General features: G+C 43.2%; 1 protein-coding gene across 1 annotated transcript; it reads left to right on the top strand.

Moving 5' to 3' along the window:
- The first annotated feature begins 2 nt into the window (after nucleotides 1-2).
- On the top strand, nucleotides 3-24,939 carry LOC128112778 (60S ribosomal protein L7a-like). The gene is made up of 3 exons (XM_052742112.1): nucleotides 3-109; nucleotides 20,357-20,499; nucleotides 24,225-24,939. The coding sequence occupies exons 2-3, from the start codon at nucleotides 20,383-20,385 to the stop codon at nucleotides 24,828-24,830; spliced, it is 723 nt and encodes a 240-aa protein (XP_052598072.1). The 5' UTR covers nucleotides 3-109; nucleotides 20,357-20,382; the 3' UTR covers nucleotides 24,831-24,939.
- Nucleotides 24,940-26,739: the final 1,800 nt, after the last annotated feature.

The following is a 26,739-nucleotide window of genomic DNA, read 5'->3' on the forward strand; positions in this document are numbered from 1 at the left end:
CAGGAAGCAATGCCTTACATTTCTGCAGGCAGCTCAAACTCAGAAGCCCCCAAGCAAGCTGGGATAGAGCCTCTTCATTGGCTGAAGCTCCTCCGTGCAGGATTGCTGAGTAAGTCAGTCCTGCCTGTAAACACACGCTGAAATGTTCTGCCTGAAGCTCCTACCTTTCCCAGCGTGTCCGTCTCTCAGTAATAGCAATGCAGCCGGACACGGGAGTGGTGAGGATAAGTGACCATCTCCTATTTAACTGAAAGATCAGATTAAACAAAGACAGCATAGTGTTCTGCCCTGGAGGGGATGGCTGTTCAAAGGAGCTACCCGTAGTGCCACGGATCTCAGGAATATTAAAGTACAGTGCAATGAAATGGGTCTCTGTCCTGAGCTTAATCTAGATTTAGTTCTATTTTTTTTCCTTCAAATTCTAAAGCTCAAACAATAGGGCTATTTGTCATTTAGGTGAAGCTGGAAAGCTGGGTTGAGCAGTCCGAAATGGAGAGCTAGGACAGACAAATTCTGTGCTTCACTACGGCATCCTCCTGCACCCCCACCCCCCCACCCCAGCCATATCACTGAAGCATGAATTTGGTCCTGAGCGGCCTTCTGTACAAATATAAAGCCACAATACCAGGAAAGAGGCCAGTTCAAGGGAACTGACCCTCAGTAACTCATGACCTGATGGCATAGAAAAATACAGAAAGTAAGTTAGTGCAGGAATTCTACAATTTTACTAAAATTCAGAGAGAGAGAGAGAGAGAGAGAGAGAGAGAGAGAGAGAGAGAGAGAGAGAGAGAATATTGAAAGACATGACTGATCATCACTGGACACTAATTTGGGGTTGCTTTAGTTTGGTTGCATGAAATAGAGAGACTGCAGAAGCCTGTCACTGGAAAGCAAGCAAGCCCAGGGCTGCAGCTTGGAATTTATAAGTTCTGTCAAAGGCACTATTGTATATGATGAAGAGAAAGAGCGAATGTCCTTTGTGCCGCTTTCAGAGACACAAGGGAATGATTTAAATAGTCAGTGAAAGAAAGCAGATATTCCCCTGAGTGGGGCTTTAGAAAATAAGATTTAAAATAAGACCATGCCTTGAAAAACCTCAGAACCATTTTTAAGACGTTATGAGCTCTCTACTGTACAGAAGTATTTAACTGAGCATTGAAGAAGTGTGCTGGTATGTCTAGGAGAGAATATCACAGAGGAATTGTAAAGCAAGGCAGAGCATGAGAATGTAAACAGACACTCCCACAAGTCTATACTCCCTACCCCCTACATCTAGTCTATCATGATGAGAAACTTTACACAAACTGCTGGCAGAAAGAGCCAGGCCATCTAGTACTGAGATCACCACAAAACCTCCTTCAACCCATGGCCAGTATAGTGGCCATTCCTAGTAAGGGGCAGTTTGGGGGGAAAAAAGGGCCTAAGTCAGTGGTTCTTAACCTGTGGGTCATGACTTTCACAGGGATCACATATCAGATATCCTGCACATCAGATGTCTACATTATGATTTATAATAGTAGCAAAATTACAGTTATGAAGTAGCAACAAAAATAATTTTGTGTTTGGAGGGAGGTCACCGAGACATGAGGCACTGTATTAAAGGGTCACAGCATTAGGGAGGTTGAGAACCACTGGCCTCAGTGATCTAGTTTGCCCTTGGGGGTGATTTCAAACTCAGAATACAGGAATTTGGAGTGGGTCAGGGTAAGTTCTTTCTAGGAGACACTTCACGTTTAACTTCTGGTCTGCAGCAAGGCAGTGTAGCCATTCAACACAAGGCTTCTGTTCAGCTGTAAGAAGGGAAGAAAACAAAGCTCGCCATGGGTATTCTCAGAAGAAGAGAGACAGCTAGGTATGAAACACATAGCACATTGCAGGCACTTGATAATTCTGCATGTCACTGCTGTGTTGGCCTAATCAGGTATGAGCATGTGCTCCTCAGGGAGCCTCTGAGTGGTGGGTGTGGTTAAGACATGCGGCACTGAAGTTTGACAGCCTTTGAAGCTAGACCCTATCTTTGACCCTTTGACGTGAACTCACAGTGAGACCTTGAGCAACTTGAAGCCTCATGACATGCTGATGAGGATAATAATAGCATCTCATACAGTACTGTGAGGGTGAGTCGAATGGTACATGGGAAGAAATTAGTGAATTATGAGTTCCCAAGTCTATGCATAGCATCTGAGGACTTGCACCTGACTGGGACAACAAGGGAATAAAGATAAGAAAAACACAGACAGACATATAGACAGACAGAAAGCTGGGACTGGGTAGTCTCAGTTCGTGACTGGAAAAAAACCTAAGTACTTTAGAAGCTCAGCATGTTTATTATCCAGAAGTGACCAGAGAGGCTGGGTTATAATGTACAGATAAACAAGAAGGCAGGGTTTATGATGTACAGCTGGATCAAAAAGACAGGCATAGCCAGTGTTGGTAGGAGCAGTCTTTAGGGGATAAATGTCTTAGCTGTGGGTGGATATTTTCTATACTCTGTCAACATCCACACACCAATCAGAAGGGAAGGCCTTGCCATTTCCCCCTGGGCCTCGCCCTTGGGAAGGAGGCTTTGCCATCTTCTCTATGGGTCTTAGGCTCTGGGACCCTTGACATGGTGGTGTACATGCCAACATCATACAAACACTCAAGACTTCACTCACACAGGGATTCCTCTGCTCCCTCCCTGAAATAAGTGCTTCATAGCCTGATTCTTTGTGTTTTCAGTAGTAACACCAACCCTCAGTCAGAGAACAGTGCTGTAGTTACTTGCCATACCTATATAATCATCCTGGAAACTCTTCCAGGGAGACATCAATGTCTAATTCATCTGTGTCAACATTACCTGGCACTCATCAAAGTTTAGTTCAATAAACATGAACGGATAACCTGCAATGTATAGGTGAAACCTTTTGAAAGGTATTTTCTCCCTCCTTTTCCGTGGTCCTTTGTTACATGAATGAAGTGAATTTGAGCCTATGAGGAAGTTGACAAAGATCATTCAACCAAAGCCATTGTGGAAGTCATGGATCCCCAAACTCCCATTCTGCGTTAGTGTCAGTTAAAGTGGGCTTGCACACAGGAAGTGCCTTCTGAATTAATGGCAGTGAGCAAGCGTTTCCTGAGAGAGAAAGCATCGACTATTGTCCATATCTGTGTGCAGCAAGCTAAGTAGATATAAAACTAGACAGACTGCTTCCTCCATCAGAAGGGAAAGACCCCATAGGCCTGTGCCCAGGTCCCAGGAAGGCCATTGCTAACTTCTTGGCACCCTTTGACCTCAGTTGAGAATAAAGTCTCCAGTGTAAATGTAAACTATCTGATTTAGTGCTAGGCCCATAAGCCCCACCTGCTCAAATGATGAATAGGAAGAGGCAAAAAGAACTGGAAACTTCCTTCAGGGACTGACTCTAATGCAGACAATGTGGCGTGCTTCATCAGGACTGCTTCTGTGAGCTTTCCTGCCTTTGGCCGGCTTTGTTCCTCTCAACAACCCCGTTTGACAGCAGAGAAAGCAGGCTGGGAAGACATGGTAGTTTATGCAAAGGGGGACATGTTTCTGCACTGGAATCATCTTGTGTACTTTGAAGTCTTAGGTTCTTGCAGGGCTGGGCCAGCTGACTCTGACCCTCTGGGGATAACACAATGCTTCGAAACTTCAAGAACCTGTTCAGCAAGGAGTTTAATTTTATGCTTTGCTTTTATGGGTTAACAAAGATGAAAGTTTCCCTCAATAGCCTTGTCCTATATCATGGTCCTTGCCATTTTCATCCAGTAGTTTAAAGTCACTGAGATGGCTGATCAGGTCTTAAGAAGAATTGACGGGGTATAAGATACCATCCATCCCTGCCATAAAGGATTGCATGGCCCATGAAAGCAGACAAACACAGCCTCACAGAGGCCATGATTGCAGGAAGAGGAAATGAGAGTCCTCAGGATTCTAAGACCCTGATGGCTAATGTTAGACATCCACACTCCTGACGTAGGTACTATTTACAAATGGCCACTGTCACTGGGAGGCACAATAAAGGAAGAGCTAGCAGTCACTAAATCAAAAATGGAATTCCTTCTGATATCCCTGATGTTAGCATAGGGAGAACATTAGGGTCACTGTAAGGGTTTTAAGTCCAAGAAGAGATGGCAATGGCAGGGGTGTTGTGGGTGATGTGGGTGTTGTGGGTGATGTAGGTGGTATGGGTGGTGTGGGTGATGTGGGTGGTGTGGGTGTTGTGGGTGGTATGGGTGTTGTGGGTGTTGTGGGTGGCATGGTGTTGTGGGTGTTGTGGGTGATGTGGTGGTGTGAGTGGTGTGGGTGTTGTGGGTGGTGTGGGTGGTGTGGGTGATGTAGGTGGTATGGGTGGTGTGGGTGATGTGGGTGGTGTGGGTGTTGTGGGTGGTATGGGTGTTGTGGGTGGCATGGTGTTGTGGGTGTTGTGGGTGATGTGGTGCTGTGGGTGGCATGGTGTTGTGGGTGTTGTGGGTGATGTGGTGGTGTGAGTGGTGTGGGTGATGTAGGTGGTATGGGTAGTGTGGGTGATGTAGGTGGTATGGGTGGTGTGGGTGATGTGGGTGGTGTGGGTGATGTGGGTGTTGTGGGTGGCATGGTGTTGTGGGTGTTGTGGGTGATGTGGTGCTGTGGGTGGTGTGGTGTTGTGGGTGTTGTGGGTGATGTGGTGGTGTGAGTGGTGTGGGTGTTGTGGGTGGTGTGGGTGTTGTGGGTGGTATGGGTGTTGTGGGTGTTGTGGGTGGCATGGTGGTGTGGGTGATGTGGTGCTGTGGGTGGTGTGGGTAGTGTGGGTGATGGGGGTTAGAAGATGGAGTAGAAGGAAGTCTCCAATAGGAAAGTTACAGGCTTAGGAGGAAGGGAAGTTAAAGTGATACATTTTAGGTTCCATTGGAGAAGGTTCTGGAGTCCCACAGAGTAGAGTCCAGAGAGAAATCCCCCACGTGTTTTATGCCAGGAAGATTCTGACATCAAACTAGGGAGAGAAAAGCAAGTGAGTTTCTTGAATACTATGTTACAGCCTGGGCTGCTCCCAGCTTCTGTAGATGGACCTCTTGGGAGATCAGAAGCAATCACTCTGCCCTGCCAAGTCCCAGCTGGAGCCCCTGCTTTGGGGCCCATGGACCCTAGGCCGCCAGACTGCTTGATCCCACAGGAGCCATCCCCACAGCCTGTTCTCACTGAAGCCAGAGCTTGATGGGAAACTTATGCTAGAATCCTCCTTTAGCATGCTTTTACAACCCCCTGTAGGGGAAGCCTTATCGCTATCATTTTTCATTTTGCTAAAAAGGAAACAAAACCCCATGGGTGAAAAGGTAGCATATTTATGACCAATCCAGATATGTCTGCTCACACTCCCACTTTCAAGTCAAAGCAAGTTACTATTCCTCCATCACACCTTAAATAAAATGTCACACCTGTAGGGACAGCTTTCTTAATGTGGTGAAAGGTCTGTATCTTGCTACCCTCTGTCAATTACTACCCACCCCTTCCAAAACACTTGATCATTATTGAATGTGTTTGTTGAGCATTTATTTACTTCAGGAAATCTATAGAGTAGGAGACATGTAAGTCACCTGTTCTTTCATTCAGACACAATATTCATGCCAAACATAAAAGCTGTAACAAATAAAAGTAAAACAATTCAGTACAGTGCTTAGGATTCTGCCTGATGTGGAGTGTTATTCAACTGCATTGGTAATTGCTCTTTGCTATTTGATGCCAGCCAGACTAATTTGCAGGAAAGTAGAAACTTGACTTCTGCCTGCTGAAACCCAAGTTCAGGGTTCACTGCCTGGAACACTCCAGAGCTAGGTAAGTACATCTCAGATAGAGTTGAGCTGTACTGAGTAAGCAGAATTGGACAATTTTGTTCTTAGTTCTCCTATTCTCTAGCTAGTTGTGAAATCTACAGCACAGTACATTATGATCTCAAAAACGGATTTAGCTCATCTGTGTATTTGGTCATACAATAAATGGTAATTCATACATTCAGGCTAGGGATATAGCTCAGTTGGTCGAGTGCTTGCCTGACATGTACAAAGCCTTAGGTTTGGTCCCCAGCACTGCATAAACCAGGCATGATGGTGCTTGACTGTCGTCCTAAAACTGGGAGGTGGAGAAAGCAGGATCAAAAGTTCAAGGTCAACCTCAGCTATGTGGGAATCCCAGGACAACCTACAGGAGACCCTGCTTCAAAGCAAAGCAAAGCAAAGCAAAACAGATTGACACATTCACACGAGCTTTGCAACAGCTATCTCCTAGTCACCAGAGGCTTGGTGCATTGAGCTAGCATTCACAAAGAGTGAGACAGTGGAAAAATAAGCATTCTATCAGCATGATGATTTCAGATGCTACCCACTAGAATGAGGAAGTAAAGCAGAGGGTGTAGAAGAGAGTGGCCGCTTTACCTAGATGGTCAGGGATGGCTTCTCCGCCAAATTAGGGACATTTGGACTAAGGCTGTAAATGACTTAGCCTACTCTGTTTAGCTTCACAGCCATCGTTCTCTCTGAAAAGTACTGAATTGTTTCTAAAGCAACTTGTTCTTCTTCATCACTTTTTATTCTCAATATTTCTTTATTTTTGTGGTGCGGAGTAGAAGCTCAGGGCATCACACATGGTAGGCACATACATCCCCAGCCCTATGTCATCACTTTAATGCAAGCTCGGCAAGGCCACAGATGCTGCGCTCATGCCCCCCCCACCCCCGACTACAACTCTTAGACCTACCCGGGTCATCACTAGTGATGTAATTCATATGTTTGATTGGCAGTCTAGACCAATTATCCTGCCGGCTCCCTTTCGCATGTGACAAAGACAACAGAGAGGTGGCCAGCTGAAGATATGATTAAGGGGACTTGAGCATTAAGAGCAGGCTCAGTTCAGAGAGCAATTATGCCACAGAGCAAAGGAAAAACAAAATATGGTTTTGACTGAAGATTTTTGGCTCTCATTGAAATGGTCCCCAGGGGGAAAAGCACAGAAGCCAAGCAAGTTTCCTATCAACATACATAGCCAGCCATCTTGCAGAACCTATAGGGATTAGCTCAATAGAACTGAGGAAGAGAAAATACAATGTTTACAAGCTCCAAAGCATGGAGATATGATTTGTTTTTTTTTTTTTTTTTTTCGTTTTTCGAGACAGGGTTTCTCTGTGTAGCTTTGCGCCTTTCCTGGGACTCACTTGGTAGCCCAGGCTGGCCTCAAACTCACAGAGATCCACCTGGCTCTGCCTCCCGAGTGCTGGGATTAAAGGTGTGCGCCACCAGCGCCCAGCCCTGATTTGGTTTTAATAGACGATAATTTGTTGTAATAAGAACAACCTTTCAATTCTAAGTTCCTCCTAGTTCTTACTAGGTCCTAGTTACTCAGCTAAGCACACTGCCAAGAATATCTCACTTATTCTTGTAAAAATCCTCAGGATAAAGTAAACGACTGTATCTATTTATACACAAGGGAACTAACACAGTGGTTAGACAACTGAGAGCCAGTGGAAGAGCTAAGAATCCAGTGCAGATGTCTCATTCACACCTACCCAGGGCTCTGGGGACATGGTGATACTTGCTGGGTTAGTTGATCTGAAATCAGCTCCATTTAGCCTACATCAGAGCACCAGGAATTAGAGTGAACTTCTGCATACATTTATTTGGAACCTGTGGGCATTTGATCAGAGCTGGTAAAATTTACATTTGCATCCATTTCAAAGGAAGAATTTGTTAAGGACCACTACTATCATGAAGGAGAAATTTAAACCAGTCCACACATCTACTGCTTCATGACTCCAGGGGTTCAATACGCACTGGATGATGTCAGGGACAAGGGTTAGATGAATGCATAATGTACAGAACATAAAACGAGCAAGAAACATGGACGCAATCAGGAAAAGGAAGGGCTAGGAATAGGGGATGGAGAGAAAATAAAGGAAGTACTGAAAATAGGAACATATTACAAAACACACCAGAGTAACAGATAGAACACAGATTAAGAAATCCCCATGCCTAATTAGGAGATTAGGGAAGATTCCATGAGTTCCTGGAATTGGCAGCATTTGGAATGAGCTTTGAGATGAACTTCAAAGTATGGAAACCAATTGAGAAGAATATTCTGGAAGGAGGTAATAAGAGAAACATTAGTTTGGCTAAAGTGCTCTAGTTCACTCATTTCCCTGCCCCAATTTATTCTAAGTTAATGTATAATAGAACATATCTTAAATAAATAAAGCAGATTCCAACTGCTGTGTTTGGACTATGCATTAATTATTTCTCATTTGGAAATAGTGGACTTCAACCTCCATGGACAACAATGGATTGGGTATTCAGTATGTACATCATCTCAAAGCCTTTCAAGAAGGTATTCCTAAGAAAAAGGCATTCCAAGGTCAGAAGGTCTGCTCAGTTCCTCAAGAGGAATGGTACTGTCTGCCTCCTTCCTGCATATCTCTGGGTCTTAATTAAATAATGAGTAATATAAAAAGAAATTGCCATGTTGAGATAATAACAGCATTCTTCAAGGATTTCTTTCACTAGGATAGCTACTTTGGCCTTTGAGCATTTCTAAGGACTCAGCCCATATTTCCTTGTGGACAGAGAAGAACATTAGAGAGGATTTTAAGACAACTCAGCCCATGAATCCAGGTAGAAAATCTTCATTTTCTGACCCCTCCAGGTACCCTTAAGAGGTGTAGAAAAAGCATCTCAGGAATTGGATTTAATATCTTTTCTACAAGACACTTTTAACCCATTTTTCCCTGTTATTTTGAAAAGCTATAACAGTAAATCCTTCAGTAAGCCATGGAGGAGAAAGCACTCCACTGTTCTTTAAGGAATGATTTCCTCTTTAGAGAGCACCTTCCTCCCCTGGGAGTATCACACTGCCCACACCAAACTGCAGGCAAGTTCTGTTTAGCTTCAGGGTTTTGTATTTTATAACTCAAACTTCATGTACGAGTCTGTCTGCATCCACACTACATCAGAGTTCATGAAGGTCCACCTTGTTGTCTCAGTCTATAAGTTTTGCTTGACAGCAAGGTCCTCTAAGCCAGAATCACTGATGGTTTAGGGGAGGGGATAGTGCACAGGGGTGGGACTCTTCTGTGGACTGCAGGACGCTTTTCAGTGTTGCTCTCCTCCACACTTCAGGTGCCACCAGTGTTCCTGCCCTCACCAAGTCATGACACTCACACATGTTTTCTGACATGTAAATGTGATCTAGGGAGGAGAGGGGGAATCACATTCTGTTGTCCTACATGGGGGAGGAAGTCGGCTTTACAGAAATGTGGCCTCTAAGACCTAGGTTGAGGATGGGACCACATTAGCTGCACATAAGACAACACAAAATCTGATTGGAACATACCAGACTTTAACTTTCCACCCTGCTTTCCTACACATGTGGTGTATAAATTATATGAAACAATATTTAAATGCTTTGAAATAAAAAAACAAAACAAATGGATGTTACCTTTTTTATTCTAATGGCCTTTTGGGCAACTGTTGATACATGGGCACCTCAAGAGATCTATTCTTAATCATTTAAAATTGAAAGCATTCTATTAACCAAATATACTGATAAGGAGTTGAACTTAGCAATAAGAAATGAAGCTTGTCACCAGATAAATTTCTTTAAGAGTCTTTTGTCTTATTTTTTCTTTCTTGCTGGTTAGAGAGATGATACCAATGCAAGCATGCATCTGTATTTTCAATAAATACTCGTTAAGAACTACCATGGGTCAGCCAGTGTGTTGCACACTAGAAAGGCTTTCCTGCTTTGTACAGTAGATGGGAAGTGGTTAAGATAAAGAGAATTGGGGCAATTCGAGATTGAATCTAAAACAGGATGATGACAATGAGGTGGGAGGGTGGTTTAGGGGTTCAAGAGACTGTCATGTTTATGAGGCAGGAGGCACAGTATGTAATAGAGTGGGTGAGCGTCTGAGTCTGAGATGTTAAGAGAAAAGAGCTGAGGATGACTGTCAGCTTGGGTAGGCTTTTGGAAGAAGTATCTGGAGTTGACTACAGCCATTAATCAGTAGCAAAGACGAGAGTGTGTAGGAAGGTCTTGTTGAATGCCAGTCCTCAGGCACAGTGTTCAGATGCAGGATCTCATGTAAAGCTGGATAGCCCTCTGTGACATATCATCTATTATTCTTGGGACATCAGGACTCTAAAAAAACTTTTTTATGACTGTTGTATAAGAGTTTCCATGGATATTGAAACATTCCATACTGCAGGGAAACTCCTTAAGCAGAAAGGCAAACAACTCAAAATAGCTTCAGGAAGTTCCTGAAACTGATCAGATTCACTAGGTCCCTCCCTTCCATAGTGAATAATAAAAGCCAGAAGTCCCTCTCAGAGAAATTAAGGAGCCCAGCCACAAAGAAGATCCAAACCAGGCCAAATGCTTTGAAGAAGCACAAACCAGCCAAGTTGCCTGGAAGAAGTTTAGACCAATTGAGTCACTTGGAAAAGACACTCTCCAAATTGTGGAGCTGCATGCAGGCTGTGCAGTGTGCTCCAGGTTTCTTAGCCTTTGTGACCTGTCGCCCATGATTGGGTGGGCTTTGGTGTTGTAGGTGTCTTTAAGTCATTTCTACTTCTGTAAGTAACCCCTTGTAGAGTAAAAGGGCCAGCCAAAGAAACACCCTGAGCCTGAAACTGAAGCCAAAGAAACACACTTTGGCCCTGAAACTAGAGCTAAAAAAACACACTCTGCCCCTAACCAACCCAGTACAAAAACCAACCAATCCCTGTGCAGGAAAACCAACCAACCCCTGAGCATGAAATCAGCTAATCCCAGAGCATGAAATCCAGCCAATCTCTGAATTTGTCCAATCTCAGGGATTGAAATTCGACCAATTGCCACCCTGAAAATCTCCACCCTAGAAAAACTCTGTTCCTAAGAATCCCTGTGGAAGCTCTGTGCCTGTTCGGCTTGCTGCTGCCCCTTTCCCACCATGGCAGAGGCAGCCACCCTCCTGGATCCTCTCTCCCAATAAATCTTTTGAATGAGGTTTGGATGAGACCTTCTTTTTCCAGAATGGAGCAGAGCAGAGAAGTAACATCTTTCATAGGAAAAAAGCTGAGCAGAACTTTAACACTTTTGCTGGGGAAAGCTTCCACCAGCAGAGCAGAGTTGTTACACTCCAGGGGATTGGAGCAGAACTGTAACAATTCCACTGGGGAAACCCTCTCTTGCTGAAACAGAGCTGTTACATTGGGGAAACCTTTCCCTGGAGCAGGGCTGTAGGCTACTACTCTTAAGGTGACTTTGTGGTACTCTGCCTCCCAACTGCCAGGATTCCTTTCCATCCAAGCTGCAATGCTTACACCCCTCACCTATATTCCTGTAAGTAACCCCAATAAAACTCATGGTTCACCAAGTTGGGCTTTGGTGTTCCTGGTACATTGGCCTGTTGTGGGATTCTTATCTGGGCTGAATAGATGTATGTGTTGCATCTTTCCAGGAAAAAGTTCTTTCACACAACAATGACACATACTAAGAATGCCAAAGCCTGTCTCAAACCCAACAGGCTGACTCCAGAATCTGCTTTATAAACTACTACATGTAGGCGTTATGGATTTCACTTCTAGGTTTCAACTAGGAAGTATTCAGTTATTTAAGATAGTTTAGTCTCAATTTTTTTCAACCCAAAATCTTGGTATTAGAAAATCTTCTTTACTAGGCTGGGAGTGTGAGAAAAGAAACACTGAAACTAACTAGAGAATGAGTTTATTGAGTGATGAGTGTGTACTCCATGCTGGAACATTAAATACAACATATGCATTACTAATTCAATTCTCATAAGGGCCCTTGAAGTATCTTCACTCCTTGTCTATATAGTACTGATAGAGAGGTGGAGGCGTGGACAGATCAACTGCCATACTCAAGGCTTATGGAATTTGGTTACGGAGCTTGCTGAGAATGTCTGTCTAAAGTCTAGGCTTTTTCACTTCCACCTGAGCTGAAAGGTATAGTCCTATAGGAGGCCTGACTCAGCTAGAACCCAGCACCTATGATATTGCTCCTGCTAAGTGCTGTGAACTAGTCTTAGTCAATTAAGATTGTTGCCTTGTCAAAAATTCCAGGAACTGTATGAAGCAGACAAGATAGATAGACATGGCTTCTGTCCTGATGCCTTTCTTGGGCTCTGGAGAGATGATTAGCAATTAAGCACAATGGCTGCTTTTCCAGAGGACCAGGTTCAATGGCTCATAACCATGAGCCCTCGGGGATATGAAGCCTTCTTCTGTCTTCCATGGGTACCAGATGTGCACATGGTGCACAGACATACATGCAGGCAAAACATTCATACACATAAAATAATTTTTAAAAGTTTAAAATTCTCCTAAACTCATTTCTGCTATCTAGATGAAAATTTGTATCCAATAATCCATTTTCTCAACAGCCCTCGTCTTTAAACCTTGAAAAAAAACTGCCACTGTTTTACTCTTTGTTTTTATGAGTTTGACTTTCTGAGATCCCACAAGCAGTCACACGATACTGAGATTGTTTTTCTGAGCCTGGCTTGCTTTGTGCAGCATGGTGGCTTGCTGCTGCTACACACAACTAGACTGCTTCATTTTAAAGGCTGAACAGCAGTCTGTTTTTTTGTTTTTCAAGACAGGGTTTCTCTGTGTAGCTTTGGTGCCTTTCCTGAAACTTGCTCTGTAGCCCAGGCTGGCCTCGAACTCACAGAGATCTGCCTGCCCCTGCCTCCCGAGTGCTGGGATTAAAGGTGTGCACCATCACCGCCCAACTCAGTCTGTTACTTTTTAACCAGAAAGGACAGCAAAGATCTCATCTAACTCTATTATACCCCAAGGGGACCTGAGCAGTGGGAACATTATCTAGAACTATGGAAGCATGAACTCCAGGGTTGGCTGTGTCTATTCCTTACTGTACTCAGATCCTTCATCCACACAATGAGGATAGTATGCACTGATCTTCCAGTCCTCTTGAACCTGTCAGCTATGAACCTAAGTGTTCAAATCATATTACTCACTGGTTTACCAACACCATGTGGCCAATGATGTGATGATTAGGCATAAGAAATGCCCAGTAACTGTCCTTGCATGCTGATGCAGACAGCCATCTATAGTTTCCCTTCAACTTCCATAGCACTAAGGCAGTGGGACCTGAACCTGGAATCCTCCACAGGTGTAGAGAATGAGGTTTGTCATTGCTTGTACCCAAATGACAGTATCTTTAGTGACCACCTGGGCCTGCAGGCTTTTTTTTTTTTAATGTGGGATGTCTTTCTGTATGCTGTGAATATGTGTTGCTCCCATTGGCTAATAAATAAAACTGTTTTGGACTATGGCAAGGCAGCTTAGAGGCAGGTGGGAAATCCAAGGGGAGAGATAGGAAGAGAAAGGTGGAATGGGGGAGATGCTATCTCGCCGTCCAGGGAGCAGCATATAATAGCACACAGGTAAAGCCACAGAACATATGGCAACATATAGATTAATAGAAATGGGTTGAGTTTAGTTACAAGAGCTAGCTAGCAAGAAGATTGAGCCATAGGCCATGGCCATACAGTTTGTAAGTAATATAAGCCTCTGTGTGTTTACTTGGGTCTGAGCAGCTGAGGGACTGGGCAGGACACAGGAAAACTTCTGACTACACTATTTGTGACTCATTTAGCCCATTTGACAAATGTATCAAATATGAAGAAGTAACAATCCATCCTTATGTGTGAGGGGAAAACATATGATGCTGTGGAATGGTCTGTATGTCAAATGTGTTGCTGATTGGTCAATAAATAAATCACTGATTGGCCCGTGGCCAGGCAGGAAGTATAGGCGGGACAAGGAGGAGAATAGAGCTGGGAAGTGGAAGGCTGAGTCAGAGAGACACTGCCAGCCGCCATGATGACAAACAGCATGTAAAGATGCCGGTAAGCCATGAGCCATGTGGCAAGGTATAGATTAATGGAAATGGATTAATTTAAGCTGTAAGAACAGTTAGCAAGAAGCCTGCCACGGCCATACAGTTTATAACCAATATAAGTCTCTGTGTTTACTTGGTTGGGTCTGACGGCTGTGGGACTGGCGGGTGTCAGAGATTTGTCCTGACTGTGGGCCAGGCAGGAAAACTTTAGCTACAATATGATTTAGTGTTTAATAGAATGTTTCATCAGATTTCATTTCAGCCTCACAAGCATCTGAAGGAGCAACCACTATGTGCCTCCTTCACAGAGGAATAAGGTACAGTTGCATCATAATGAGGTTATGTGGAGCCTATACAAAGTGATGGGAAGGAGGCTCATCAGGATCCAAATTCAGGCAATCCGTCCATAGTAGTTCACATTCCCAAGTATGGTGAAATTTCCCCAGTCCCTTCAGGTTTCTATCAGGAAGACACAGTATAAATTCATGTGAAAAGAAATACATATATCTAAAAAGGAACATCAAAGTTGGTCTTTAAAACTAAAGTTTGCAACTTTGTGTATATGTTTTAGTTTCAGGAATTAATTTGTTACTACGAAACAGAAGTTAATTTTTTAAAAAAATAGCTCACCTTTGGTGAGCTGGAAGTTACTAATTTTTAAGTGTGTGTGTGTGTGTGTGTGTATGTGTGTATGAAAGAGAAAGAGAGAGAGAGAGAGAGAGAGAGAGAGAGAGAGAGAGAGAGAGAGAGAGAGAGAGAGAGAGAGAATTGTGTGGGTGCAGGTGCTTGTGCAGAAGTCAGAGGAAGATGATGGATGTCTTCCTCTAATGTTCTCTGCCTTATTCCCATGAGATGAGGTCTCTCACTTAAGCTAGAGATCACCATTTCTCTGCTAAGCTGACTGGCCAGCAAGCCCCAGTGACCTTTTGCCTCTTTCCCCACCAACAGTGGCGTGGCATGGCAGGCATGTGCAGCCATACCTGGCTTTTTCTGTGTGTGCTGGGGCTCTCAGAAGCTCACGTTTGTGTAGCAAACCACTTTTACCTGCTGAGCCATGCCCTGGTCTCTGTAAGTTACTCATTTAAAGACACTTTCTGTAGTATATCAGATGAGGGGGTACTCTGTACAAGAATCATACACTCAAAATAGCAAGAAGGTAAAATCTGAAGCATATGTAAATGATAAGCTGTTAAAAATTGCTGTTAGTTTATTTGGAAAACATGTGGTTACTATTAATACCCTGAAATCATTACCACTTAAATTTCATTTGTATAGACCTGCCAACACTGAAATTACCTGTACAGTTGATTAATGGTGTAGATGAGCAAGAAGCATGCACTGAAAAAAAATGCCTTATGCCACAATATTGAGAAAGTTTGCTTCAAATTCTAACAGTCATTCCTGATAATATACTGTAATGATTCCTTAAAAACAGCTAACAAGGACCTGAAGAGGTGGCACAGTAGATATTAATATTTGTTCTGCAAGCCTGAGGACCTGAGTTTGAATGGCCATCACTCACATACAAAGCTGGTCATGGCTACACATGCTTGTATCCCCAGCATTATGGGTGAGAGATAGGTGGACCCTGAGACCTTGCTGGCCAGCCAATGTAGTCAATCAGTTTGCTTCTGGTCCCCTGATGGATTCCTAGGCAATGAGGAAAAGAGCAGTGAGAATAATAAAGGAAGACATCCAACATTCTGCTCTGGATTCCACATGGGCTGGTTCACGTGTACATGGACATTCACATGTCTGCATCAACACACACACACACACACACACACACACACACACACACACACACACACACACACGTACTGCATGCATGCAAACACCTAGCTAAATTATGGAGATAATGTGTGTGTATAGCAAAAAAAAAAAAAAAAAAAAAAAAAAAAAAGCTTTCAAAGAATGACCATTGAACAGAGGAGATCTAGCCCCTCCCATGTGGTCAAGTTACACAGTCTTTGTAGCTTGTGTCATCATCTGAAAATCATCCGTGTGCCATGATCTTTCCTTTCCCATAGGTAACCTGTGGCATCAGAAGGTGAGTTCCACTGCCCCAGAGACATGGACGAATTCAAGTGTTGCTTTGTTTTCAACATCTGCCCAATCCATGTTTATTGACTAAGCAGATGAATGAAATTCAACCTTATCTTTAGTAATTCTAAAAAATTATAAAATTATCTATACCCTTTTAAAACAAAAGCACTACTAACTCGATTAAAAATGAGAGGCCAAAAAAAAAAAAAAAACTGAGAAAAAGGAAAAGGTGTAGCATGCCCTTAAAATCTTGAATATGAAATCAGGAACTACCCCAGACAGACTATGTGATTAATGATTTATTATAGGCCTGTGAATACCATCAGCAAATAATATAGGCAATAAATAGGATAATGCCGGGTGTGCTTAATTTGCATCATTAAAAAAGACAAATATGGCTGGAGAGAGAGCTCATCAGGGAATGTGCTTGCCTGGCAAGCATGAGGAGTTGAGTTTGATCCCCTGAACTCATGTAAAAGCCAGGCATGGCAGTGCATATCTGGAACTCCACTGCTTGGAATGAGGAGAAAGGCAGAACCCAGTGTTTGCTTGTTCCTAGCCAAACGAGCAAGTTCTCAGTTCAGTGAGAGATCCTGCTCAAGAAAAAAAGGTAGAAAGCAACTGGGAAAGATACCTGATATCAATCTGGGGTGTATACACACACACACACACACACACACACACACACACACACACACACACACGGCAAATACTCTCAGCTCATGCATTCCAGGCTGTAGCTGCAACACAAGCCAGTCTAGAAATCTGGCATTCGGAGTGGCCTGTGCTACATGCTCTACAAAGAATTAAGTAATAACCCCTTCCTTTGAGACCCAGTGGAAGCAACACAATGCTATGGATGAAGCCACACCCATCCTTGCCTGCATCTGACACCATGGTTGAGCCAACTCCAATTGTTCCCCGTTCTTCCTCATGCAGCTTAGACTTCGTGGTGAGCAGTCTGACCCAGACACAAATGCAAGGTTCTAAGTGTAAACCACTTAGACTAATCTCATTTCCTGGCAGTGGCTGGTTGAAAAGAATACAGATGACTCAGAATATGGGCAAGGGGTACCCAAATAAGCTTGCTATAGGCATTTGTGGAAAAGATTCTTTGTTGGGAAAAGTAAAAGCAGGATGTTCTCCCACCGGGTGTGATTTGGTCTGAGTGTGATATCTGGAGTTGCTACGTCTGTCTTGAGGTAGAGCTGACATCAGCAGGGCAGGGGGACAGAGAGAATCAGGGTCACACAGGGGATATATCAGTTCTGGCCATTCAGTGTTTCAGGAATTACTATAAAACTGACCACTAAAAGAATCTCATAATTGGCTCCTCCCTTACAATCTAGCATCTAGACCTGATACTAGAAAGAGCAGCTAAGAGTCCATGACTATGCATCCCATTTGGACAGAAGTTTGGAATTTACAATATTTCATAGGAGCCTTCTACCCCTGTCTCTCATAAATTCCTCCTTTGCTTGTTCAACTTCAGGCACATAAGCCTCCCCACTGACTGATCCTAACATAGCTGAGCTCTTGCCTAGAAGCTTTCCTCTCTTATCTGGAATTCTCTTCAAATATCCACAAGACTCAGCCTCATGCTGTCTTCACATAAATTCTTAGCCATCCTATTTAAAAGAGAACTCTATGCCCTTACATCCTCTTTGTTTCCTCCATTACAGTTACCTTACTTTTTTTTTTCAAGACAGGGTTTCTCTGTGTAGTTTTGGTGCCTGTCGTGGATCTCACTCTATAGACCAGGCTGGCCTCAAACTCACAGAGATCTACCTGGCTCTGCCTCCCGAGTGCTGGGATTAAAGGCGTGCACCACTGCCGGCCAGCTACTTTACATTTTTATACTCAACTTATTTTCCCCTAGAGTTCCAAGTATAAAGTAGATGCTCAGTGGGTATTTAACAAACTAGACAAAGAGATAATTATCCTTTTTCTTTCCAGGTATTTTGGTAGGAGTTTTCTGTTGCAGCTTGAAGCATCATTCACAGCGTTCTGCTGAGCTGCCAGCTTGTTCCCAAGAGCAAGCTGGTCCTAAACTCACATTGAGTGTCTCTAGAATAGAGCCCTCCCACTCCCAAACAGCACTCTGTGTTGTACAGTAGAATGTGGGCGGTAGACAATTTGCTAGTGTAGAATTCAAAGTTTGCTTTCGTTTTCTATGAGATTTTGAAAAATGGACAATTTTCCCGCTATGCCTTGATGCCCACTTGCTTTCCACACTGGTGCTTTGGAGCCATTACCAAATAATGTAAGGGATACCTGAACAGAAACACCGAGATACCACCACAGAGGACCTGGTGACTGAAATGACCCCCCCCCCCCCACCAATGACTAATGGGTGGGTAATGAACACAGTATGGATATGCTGAAAATTTCTAGGTGGGATAGCATGAGATTTCATCTTTCTATTTAGATGAGCATGCAAATAAATATCGACTACTTCTGGCAATTTTCTGTTTAATATTTTTGGACCATGGTTGGCCATAGGTAACCGAAACCATGGAAAGTGAAGCCATAGACAGACGGGAACAACTGTACTTATTCAATAAGCATCCACACAGTTGCTGTTTGGTGCCAGGATCCTCTTCAGGAATGCTCTATCAGAGGCTAAGAACACCAGTTCTGATGTCAGTTGAGTATAGGGCTAGGGTAAGCAGGTAAACTTTATGAGCCTCAATTATCCCCACTCAGAAATGGGGGCACAAAGATGGACTGAAATAGTATATTAAAATAGTCTTTGCAGAATATACCCTATGAATAGAATTTTCATTAATTTTACTCTGGTACTATCTCAAGAGATCTTTCCCATCCTCTGCAGAGAGTCTAGGAAGGCAGTCATTAGCTCAAAGACGCGGATAAAGCATGTACCTACAAGTCCTGGCTAATTCTTGTTCTTTTTTAGGTAGCAGATTAGGTGCTGGCTGTTCTGGGGAGTTTCCCCCACTCTCTCACCCAGCTATAAAGTGTTAGGCAACTCACTGTTTTATTTTTTTCCAGCATATTTCATGTTCGCTTAGATCATAATTGAACATCACTTATGGTATCCCCAAGAGAGTGCAAACTGCTTACAGGAGTGAGGGCCAGTAGGGTGTTGTGCATGATGATGGTTTCTTTTTCTTTCTCTGTGCCTACCATATACCAGGTCTTCCAGAATTATACTGGAATTATAATTAATCTGTTCCACCTAGTTAGCATTGGGGAAGGGGTGAAAACAACAGAGCCCTTTCTTTCCCCTTTTCCTCCCCTCCCTTCCCTTCTCTTCCCTCCCCTCTCTCCTTCCTTCCCTCTCTCCCTCCCTCCTTCCTTCTCTCTCCCTTTTATCTACCTGTCTTTCTTTCTTTTTTGCTTGCAGAAATGTAATTAACTAATGTAATTTTTATAAGTGAACATAATGCATGGGCTCAGTGCGGCATAAAGAACCTGCTCCCTTCCTTTACAGAGTCCACTTCTCACCAAGCACCTGCTGTGAGCCCTCTCACATCGTGACATCCCCCCTCACAGCTGAGAAAAGGGCTTTCATCTCATGGCAAGTTGTTCGTAATCAGACCAATTTTGCTTCCAGCTGAGTGAAGCCCCAACAAAGCAAAATCACATAGGAAGTCCCTTTGTAGACTCCTGGGTGCTGGGAGAAAACCCCAGGCTTTGCTTTGACACACAGGAGGGAGGTTTTCACTCCTGTCAGCACCTGGGGCAGAGAACTAGGCCGCACAGTGACCTCTAATTTTTGGCATTCTGGTTTCCTTTGAAAGTGCTCAAAATACATTCAGATCTTACAGTTGCTTTGCTCTTATTGGAGCCCTCTGATGTAAGGAAGGAAGGAAGAGAATTTCTCAGTGTGGTCTCTTGGATCAACCTATGTTAGAACTACTTGGGAGGGCTATGGAATACACAAATTCATTGGCCTGATTCCAGACTTCATGGATCAGAATCTTTAGTGTTAAGACCTAGGAATATGCATTTGATGGCCTTCCCAGGTGATCTGTATACACCACCAGGTTTAAAGATCAGCTGGGGTCCTGTCAAAAAGTTGCTACTTGGATAGTGAACCAAATTTAAAGCTAGGATAGTCTGACTTCATACTAACCTGATTACTAAGCCCTTGGAGTAGTTGATTGTGAAATCTTCCATCCAAAGGACAAGATTTCTTCTTTCTGAGATGGAAGGTCCTATCAGAGCCTCCATTTCACCCCGAGACCAACAGAAGGAAGCGGAGGAAAGAAAGGCTCCGTTTTACAACTTTCAGGCTTGGATGTGTGGGGTGAAGCTACAATTATCCCAAGACACTGATGCTGCTAAACATCTGGAAAGGTTATTGTCAATCACTGACTTCCTTTTGTGCAAGTGGGGTGAGGCCTCAAGTGTTCGTACACGCGGAAACATCTCAATCAGTATTTTCTTTTCTGGAGTCAGGCAAAAGGAGATGCAATCACTGAGAGATGAAATGTGTTTCTACTGTCCTGGAGTCGCAAACGGCAGCACAGAGTGAAGACATTCCTGCTCACGTTATCAGCAGAAGACCCTTCTCCCTTGCAGCTGTCAGCTTTTACATTAAGGTGTGTGGAATGCTGCTCACATCCACAGCCAAACTGATGTATATTTCCCCCTCTCATTAGAAATCTGAATCAATAAAACACCTCATCCTTCCTTCCACATGAGAGATCTTCTCAGAGGAAGAGAAAGGAAAAAAGTTACTCCCATTTAGTGAAACAGAATAAACACAATGATTGCCCATGAATGAGATGAAATGGCCTGTGTGGACAGTCACGGAAGAACAATGAACGAACAAAAGGAAATCAATTGTATATTGTAGCTGGAGGAGGGAGATCCATGAACTCTACCTAATGTGTCTGAGTTTTCCTATACAAATAACCAGATATTGAATTTTAAGACATTGTTTGATGTTCAGAGAAGGCTAGGTATGCAGTCTGTAAATTAATCCTAATAATGATATTGTAAAACTTTATGGAATTAAATCATATGCCACATGAAATGTGCATGCTAGGCAGATCAACTTCAAGGATCATAGAGGCCTGGAAAAACTGAGTGTTTGTCTTCCTCAAACAAAACTGGGTGAGTCACACTTAGCATTCTAACATCAGGCAATGGAAAGTATCACTAGATTTTTCCACAGTGCACACCACAGAATGTGCACTTGCTGTGGTCCCCATGAGCTACAGAAGTGTGCTTTTGGTCATGGTGTTTTATCACAACAACATAAATCTAAGACAAATTGGTACTGGGTCATGTGGTATTGCTGTGACAGACCTGACCCTGTCATTTTGGGAGGATTACGGTAACATTTGAACTTTGGCATAGAAAAGCCATTGAGTGTTCAGATCTCAGCAGGCTGTTGTGTGGGAGCTTGGAAGATAAGTGTTGAGAAAAATGCAGATAATGGAGACCTGGCTTTGGACATTTCAGAGGGAAGTTTGAGAGTCCTTTAAAGACTCTCGGGTCCATCAGATATTTTGTGTTAAGACTTCGTGGTTCTGTTCAGTGAGGACTGAAGAATTAGCTGGAGTTAAGAAGAGACCACAATCAGAGGCAAATCTAGGAAGTAAGTCATTGGGATCAGCACACAGAAGCTGTGGTCTAGAGAGGGCTAAAGCTGCACCTCATGCTGGTGGCCAAACTTGGTGATGTGTAAGATTCTCCCAAGTGGTCTGGTTTTGAAGGCACGAAGGGATCAGGGATTGTAGCTGAATTTTGGCACTGTGAAAGGCCAGGAGAGGTCATTAGTGAAGGTGCAACCTCCGTCGCAGTAGAAGCCCCAGTACTGAAGTGGCCATAACAAAAAGTTGAGGCTTGGCACCATGTGGTAGGGTCAGTCCCTGAGGAGAGCTCAGGAGAGGCTATTGGTGAAGGTGTAGCCCAGTGACAGTGCAGACCCCAGGATTTTGGAGATGCCAGTACTATGGATGGTCACCAAGGATAGCACCAGCTGTGGAGCAGAATCATCCCGAGCTTAGGCGATAAACTGTGTGTCCTTTCAATGGCAAAGCAGGCAAAAAAGGAACTACAAGCCTTTTTGGAGCTCAGGGGATCATGAGTGGGTCCCAGACAGTGAGCACTGAACGTTTTACCCATTGAAGTTTGCTTTGACATGATTGTGACTATTACCTGTGGCGATATACTGTGTACCCTAATAAACTTTGCCTGAAGATCAGAGAAGCAGAGCAAGCAACAGCCACCACCTCTTACCTCACCAACTCCTCAGCCTGAAAGAGCCTCAGCTGATAGGCCTCTAGCCGAATGACCTTCCTCAGCTGAAAAGGCTTTACTGCCTCTCTCCTCATGCCTTATATACCTTTCTCTGCAATCCCATATCATTTCCTGTCTCAACATTCCTGGTGTTGGGATTAAAGACATGTGACTCCCAAGTATTGGGATTAAAGGTGTGTGCCACCACTGCCTGGCTCTGTTTCTCTCCTAGACTGAGTCAATCTCATGTAGTCTGGGGTGATTTTGAACTCACAAAGATCCAGATCTCTGCCTCCTGAGTACTAGAATTAAAGGTGTGTGCCACCACTGCCTGGCATCTATGTTTAATCTAGTGGCTTGTTCTATTCTCTGAACTTCAGGCAAAGTTTATTAGGATATACAATTACCCAGTTTTCCCTTTTGAAGAAAGTAAAGTATTTTTGATTTTACAGGACCCCAAAGTAGAGAGACTTTAAACTCTTAAAGACATTGGATTTCAGACAGATTTTGAATATTTTAAAGAGACTTTGGACTTTTAAATGTTTGAATTTTCAAAGACTGTGAGACTTTTAAAAGTTGGAATGTCTCACTGGATATATTAACCATACTTAAGGGTAGACCCCATGCCAAGCAGTAGACAGCCAATAGGAGATGAACTCAATGGTATTTTTGTTTCATATTGCTTTGTTTAGGAATTTTTTTGTCTTAGTGGTTTTTTGCTCATGTATCATGGTTTCTGATTTTGTTTATGGATTTTTGAATTTGTTTCTCTGTGTTTTCCTGTATGTTTCTTGTTCTTTGTTTTTGTTATTTTTTTATTTGCTTGCTTTTTTGTTTGCCTGTTTGTTTTCTAAAGAGAAAGAGGGTATGGAGTTGTATGGGGAGGATCTGGGAGAAGCTGGGGGAGGGGAAATCATGACCAAAATATATAAAATATGTAGTATGAAAAATATTTTCAATAAAATAATTTTTAAAAAATTGGAATGTTTTCAATTGTGATATTAATATTAATATTCTATTTGGGGGACAAATACGGAAAGGTTGTTTATAGTGGTGTATTGGTCAAGTTGACAACAGGCCACATGTCCTGGCTATTTTTTGTCAACTAGACACAAACCTAGACATATCTAAGAAGATGAAATTTTAATGCAAACAATGCTTCAGTAAGACTTGCCTGTAGGCAAGCTGGTGGAAGCATTTTCTTAATTAGTGATTAAGAACTGTGGTGGTGCCACCCCTGGGCAGGTGATCCTAGAGGTATATAAGAAAGCATGCGTGATAAGCAAGCTATGAGGAGCAAGCCAGTAAGCAGTGTTCCTCCATGGTCACTCATCTAAGGACATGAGTGAAGTAGATTCATGGACCTCACTCCATAGGACTCCAATGTAGACTGGTTAAAGAGAGGGAGCTTTGGAGTCCTTAAGATGGGACTTGAGTCTTAGCTCAGCAGTTTGCTGGGGAACCGTTAGTAAATTAGTTAATATTTTTGTCTGTTTAACTAAATTCTGTATCCTTATAGGAAAGGTACAAACAGAAACATCTACTTCTCAAAGTTTTGGTGAGGATTAAATTAGAGTCAAAGCTTAACCACAAGGATATTTTTAATAATACTTTACAAATGATGCTTACAGGATATTATTATTATTATTATTATATTGTAAGCATTTAGTATGATGGTTACTGTGTGGTAAATCCTCCATTAAAAAGAGACATAGCTGGTTATTCAGAGTGTTAGACACTGGGAAAAGTCAATGATAGAATTGCAGTCTAGAGTCTTAGAACAACAGATAGTCTAGAATAAGTCATCCCACCCTGGTCCTCAAAGGTCAGTTCTTCAGAATTGTCTAGGTGAGTTCATCAGCACCTGTGTCTCTCAGTCTTTTAACCCCCAACACTTGGGGGTCAAACCATCTCTCATCTCTGTTGCTTAAGAATGACAGCAATTTGGAGTCATGCCCAAGGTTTAAAATAACTGATTATCTTGAGTTTCATTTTTCTTAAGACTCACATGTAGGGCCTATATCATATTTTTTCCTTCTACTTTTTTTTAAGTATCTACCATTGCTCTCTCTTCCAGTTGAGCAAGATGACCAAAGGAAAGAAGGCCACGGGGAAGAAGGTGGCCCCTGCCCCAACTCTCATGAAGAAACAAGAGGCCAAAAAAATGGTGAATCCTCTGAGAAAAGGCCTAAGAACTTTGGCCTTGGGTTGGACATCCAGCTCCAAAGAGATCTCACGTGCTTCGTCAAATGGCCCCACTCCATCAGGTTGTAGCAGCAAAGGACCATTCCCTATAAGCAGCTCAAAGTCCCTTCTTCCAGTCACCAGTTTATCCAGGCCCCAGACCAGCAAACAGCTACTCAGATGCTTAAGCTTGCCCATAGCTACAGGCCAGAGTCAAAGCCAGAGAAAAAGCAAAGGCTACTGGCCCTTGATGAAAATAAAGGTGCTGGCAATAGGGATATCCCCACTTAGAGACCACCTGTCCTCTGAGCAGGGTCAATACCGTCACCACCTTGGTGGAGTAAACAAGGCTCAACTGGTGGTGACAGCCCATGATGTAGAGCCCACTGAGCTGGTGGACTTCCTGCCTGCTCTGTATCACAGGGTCCTCTACTGCATCATCGAAGGGGAAGGCCAGGCTGGAGCAGCTGGTCCACAAGAAGACATGCACCACTGTTGACTTCATGCAGGTTAACTCAGAAGACAGGGGTGGTCTGGCTAAGCTGGTGGAAGCTATTAGGACCAATTACAACAGATGATGTTCACTGCCACTGGGGAGGCAATGACCTGGGTCCTTAATCTGTGGTTCTCATTGCCAAGCTGGAAAAGGCAAAGGTCATAGACTCGCCAATAAACTGGGTTAAATGTACGCTGCTAAGTTTTCTGTACATAAATAAAATTACAAAATTAAAAAAAAACTACCATCTAGTATATCACAGGGGATCCATAACTATTATTTTATGTAATTAGCACATCGTATAAAATAGTTTTTATTAGACGGGCATAAGACGCATTATTACAATGCTTGTTTTGTCTTCCCGTGAACCTTAGGAAGTTTTTTTTGCAAACCTCCTACTGAAGACACATCTCAGAAACAGAAAAAGCAATCGAAAATTGTAATTTATAAAAATTTATTTATCAATGTGTTTCAGTCTGTAGGTCTCCTGCTCTTCAACAATAGGTTATTTGGTTTTCAACTACACATTAGCATAACAAATAAAAAAAATAAGTTGCAGCAAAACCATGAATAAATTATCTCCTTCAAGTCATCCAGATTAGTTTTTACTCAAATTATTTTTTAGTCAGATTTAAAATTCTGCAGAGTGACCCAAAGCTCACATGCACTCATGCATATCAGGTTCATTATGAAGTTCAACCCTGTCAATGGTTCATTCTTCATTCGTTTAAGCAAATTAAACCAGTGTTATGCCGCATCTGGAATCCACGTCTGCCATCAAGGCAGTGTAGTCTTGTAGAGGCAACCTTACCCCATCCGGCCAAAGAAGGTAAACTTGGATTTAAAACTCCCAGATGTAATTCCAGTCCCTCCCAATTGCCTGTCACTCAGGTGTGTTAGGATGTAGACACCCTTGGGGAGAGTAACAGAGTCAGACCCCGAGCTTATAAGGTGAGAAAATGAAGAGACTTAAAAACACGTTTTCTAGGAGTGGGGAAAAAAGAATGCATAAACGTAGGTACAGCACCCTAAAATGAGAAAACTTCATAAAAGTCAGAAAAGCTGTTATATGCCGACTTCTTGATCCAATGAGTCCAGTGACTGGACTTAGATTCTCCACCCTCCTATTCCCTCTCTGGTGCTTCCTGGGTAGCCAGTGATCCACTGCTGTGCACTGGGAGGAAGAGATAGCATGCAGTTCTTGGACTCTGAATTCTCCAGAGCCGAGGGACCATCCTGAAACAAGCCCTGCCAGCTCTACTATCTTTGTTTTGCTGAGGTTCATTCTAGGGCTGCTTCGTTGGTGAGATCAGAGTAAATTTCCCCTGAAAACAGAGCAGAAAGCAATGATTAATTCACCCCATCTCAGAAGGCTCTTCTGGAATGGGTAAGGACTCACAATGGAAAAACAAAAACCAAACATTTTTAAACCTGAAAGTGGCATGCCCCCTCCCCCAAAAGGGTTGCCAAGGGCCTGGGGAGCCTCTCCTACCTTCTGTAGTTCCTATCTCAATGGTGCCTTTCCCTTGGCTGAAGCTCCATGGAGTATCTGGGTGAGTGCCTCAATTCCTGAAAGCGACACAGAGAGACATGGTAGCATAGGACAATGTGCTGTGGGATGTTCTGTATGGCAAATGTGTTGCTAATTAGTCAATAAATAAAACACTGATTGGCCATTGGCTAGGCAGGAAGTGTAGGCGGGACAAGGAGGAGAATAAAGCTGGGAAGTGGAAGGCTGAGTCAGAGAGACACTGCCAGCCGCCAGGATGAGAAACAGCATGTGAAGATGCCGGTAAGCCACGAGCCATGTGGCAAGGTATAGATTTATGGAAATGGATTAATTTAAGCTGTAAGAACAGTTAGCAAGAAGCCTGCCACGGCCATACAGTTTGTAACCAATATAAGTCTCTGT

Source organism: Peromyscus californicus, unplaced genomic scaffold (assembly GCF_007827085.1).
Source record: "Peromyscus californicus insignis strain IS unplaced genomic scaffold, ASM782708v3 Scaffold_17__1_contigs__length_78620276, whole genome shotgun sequence".
Classification (NCBI taxonomy): Eukaryota; Metazoa; Chordata; class Mammalia; order Rodentia; family Cricetidae; genus Peromyscus; species Peromyscus californicus.

Bases quoted from the DNA above. Each gene is read 5' to 3' on its own strand.
- LOC128112778 (XM_052742112.1), top strand. From the start codon at position 20,383: ATGAAATGTGTTTCTACTGTCCTGGAGTCGCAAACGGCAGCACAGAGT. The intron at 20,500-24,224 runs GTGTGTGGAATG...TCTCTCTTCCAG, and splicing joins CTGTCAGCTTTTACATTAAG to TTGAGCAAGATGACCAAAGG.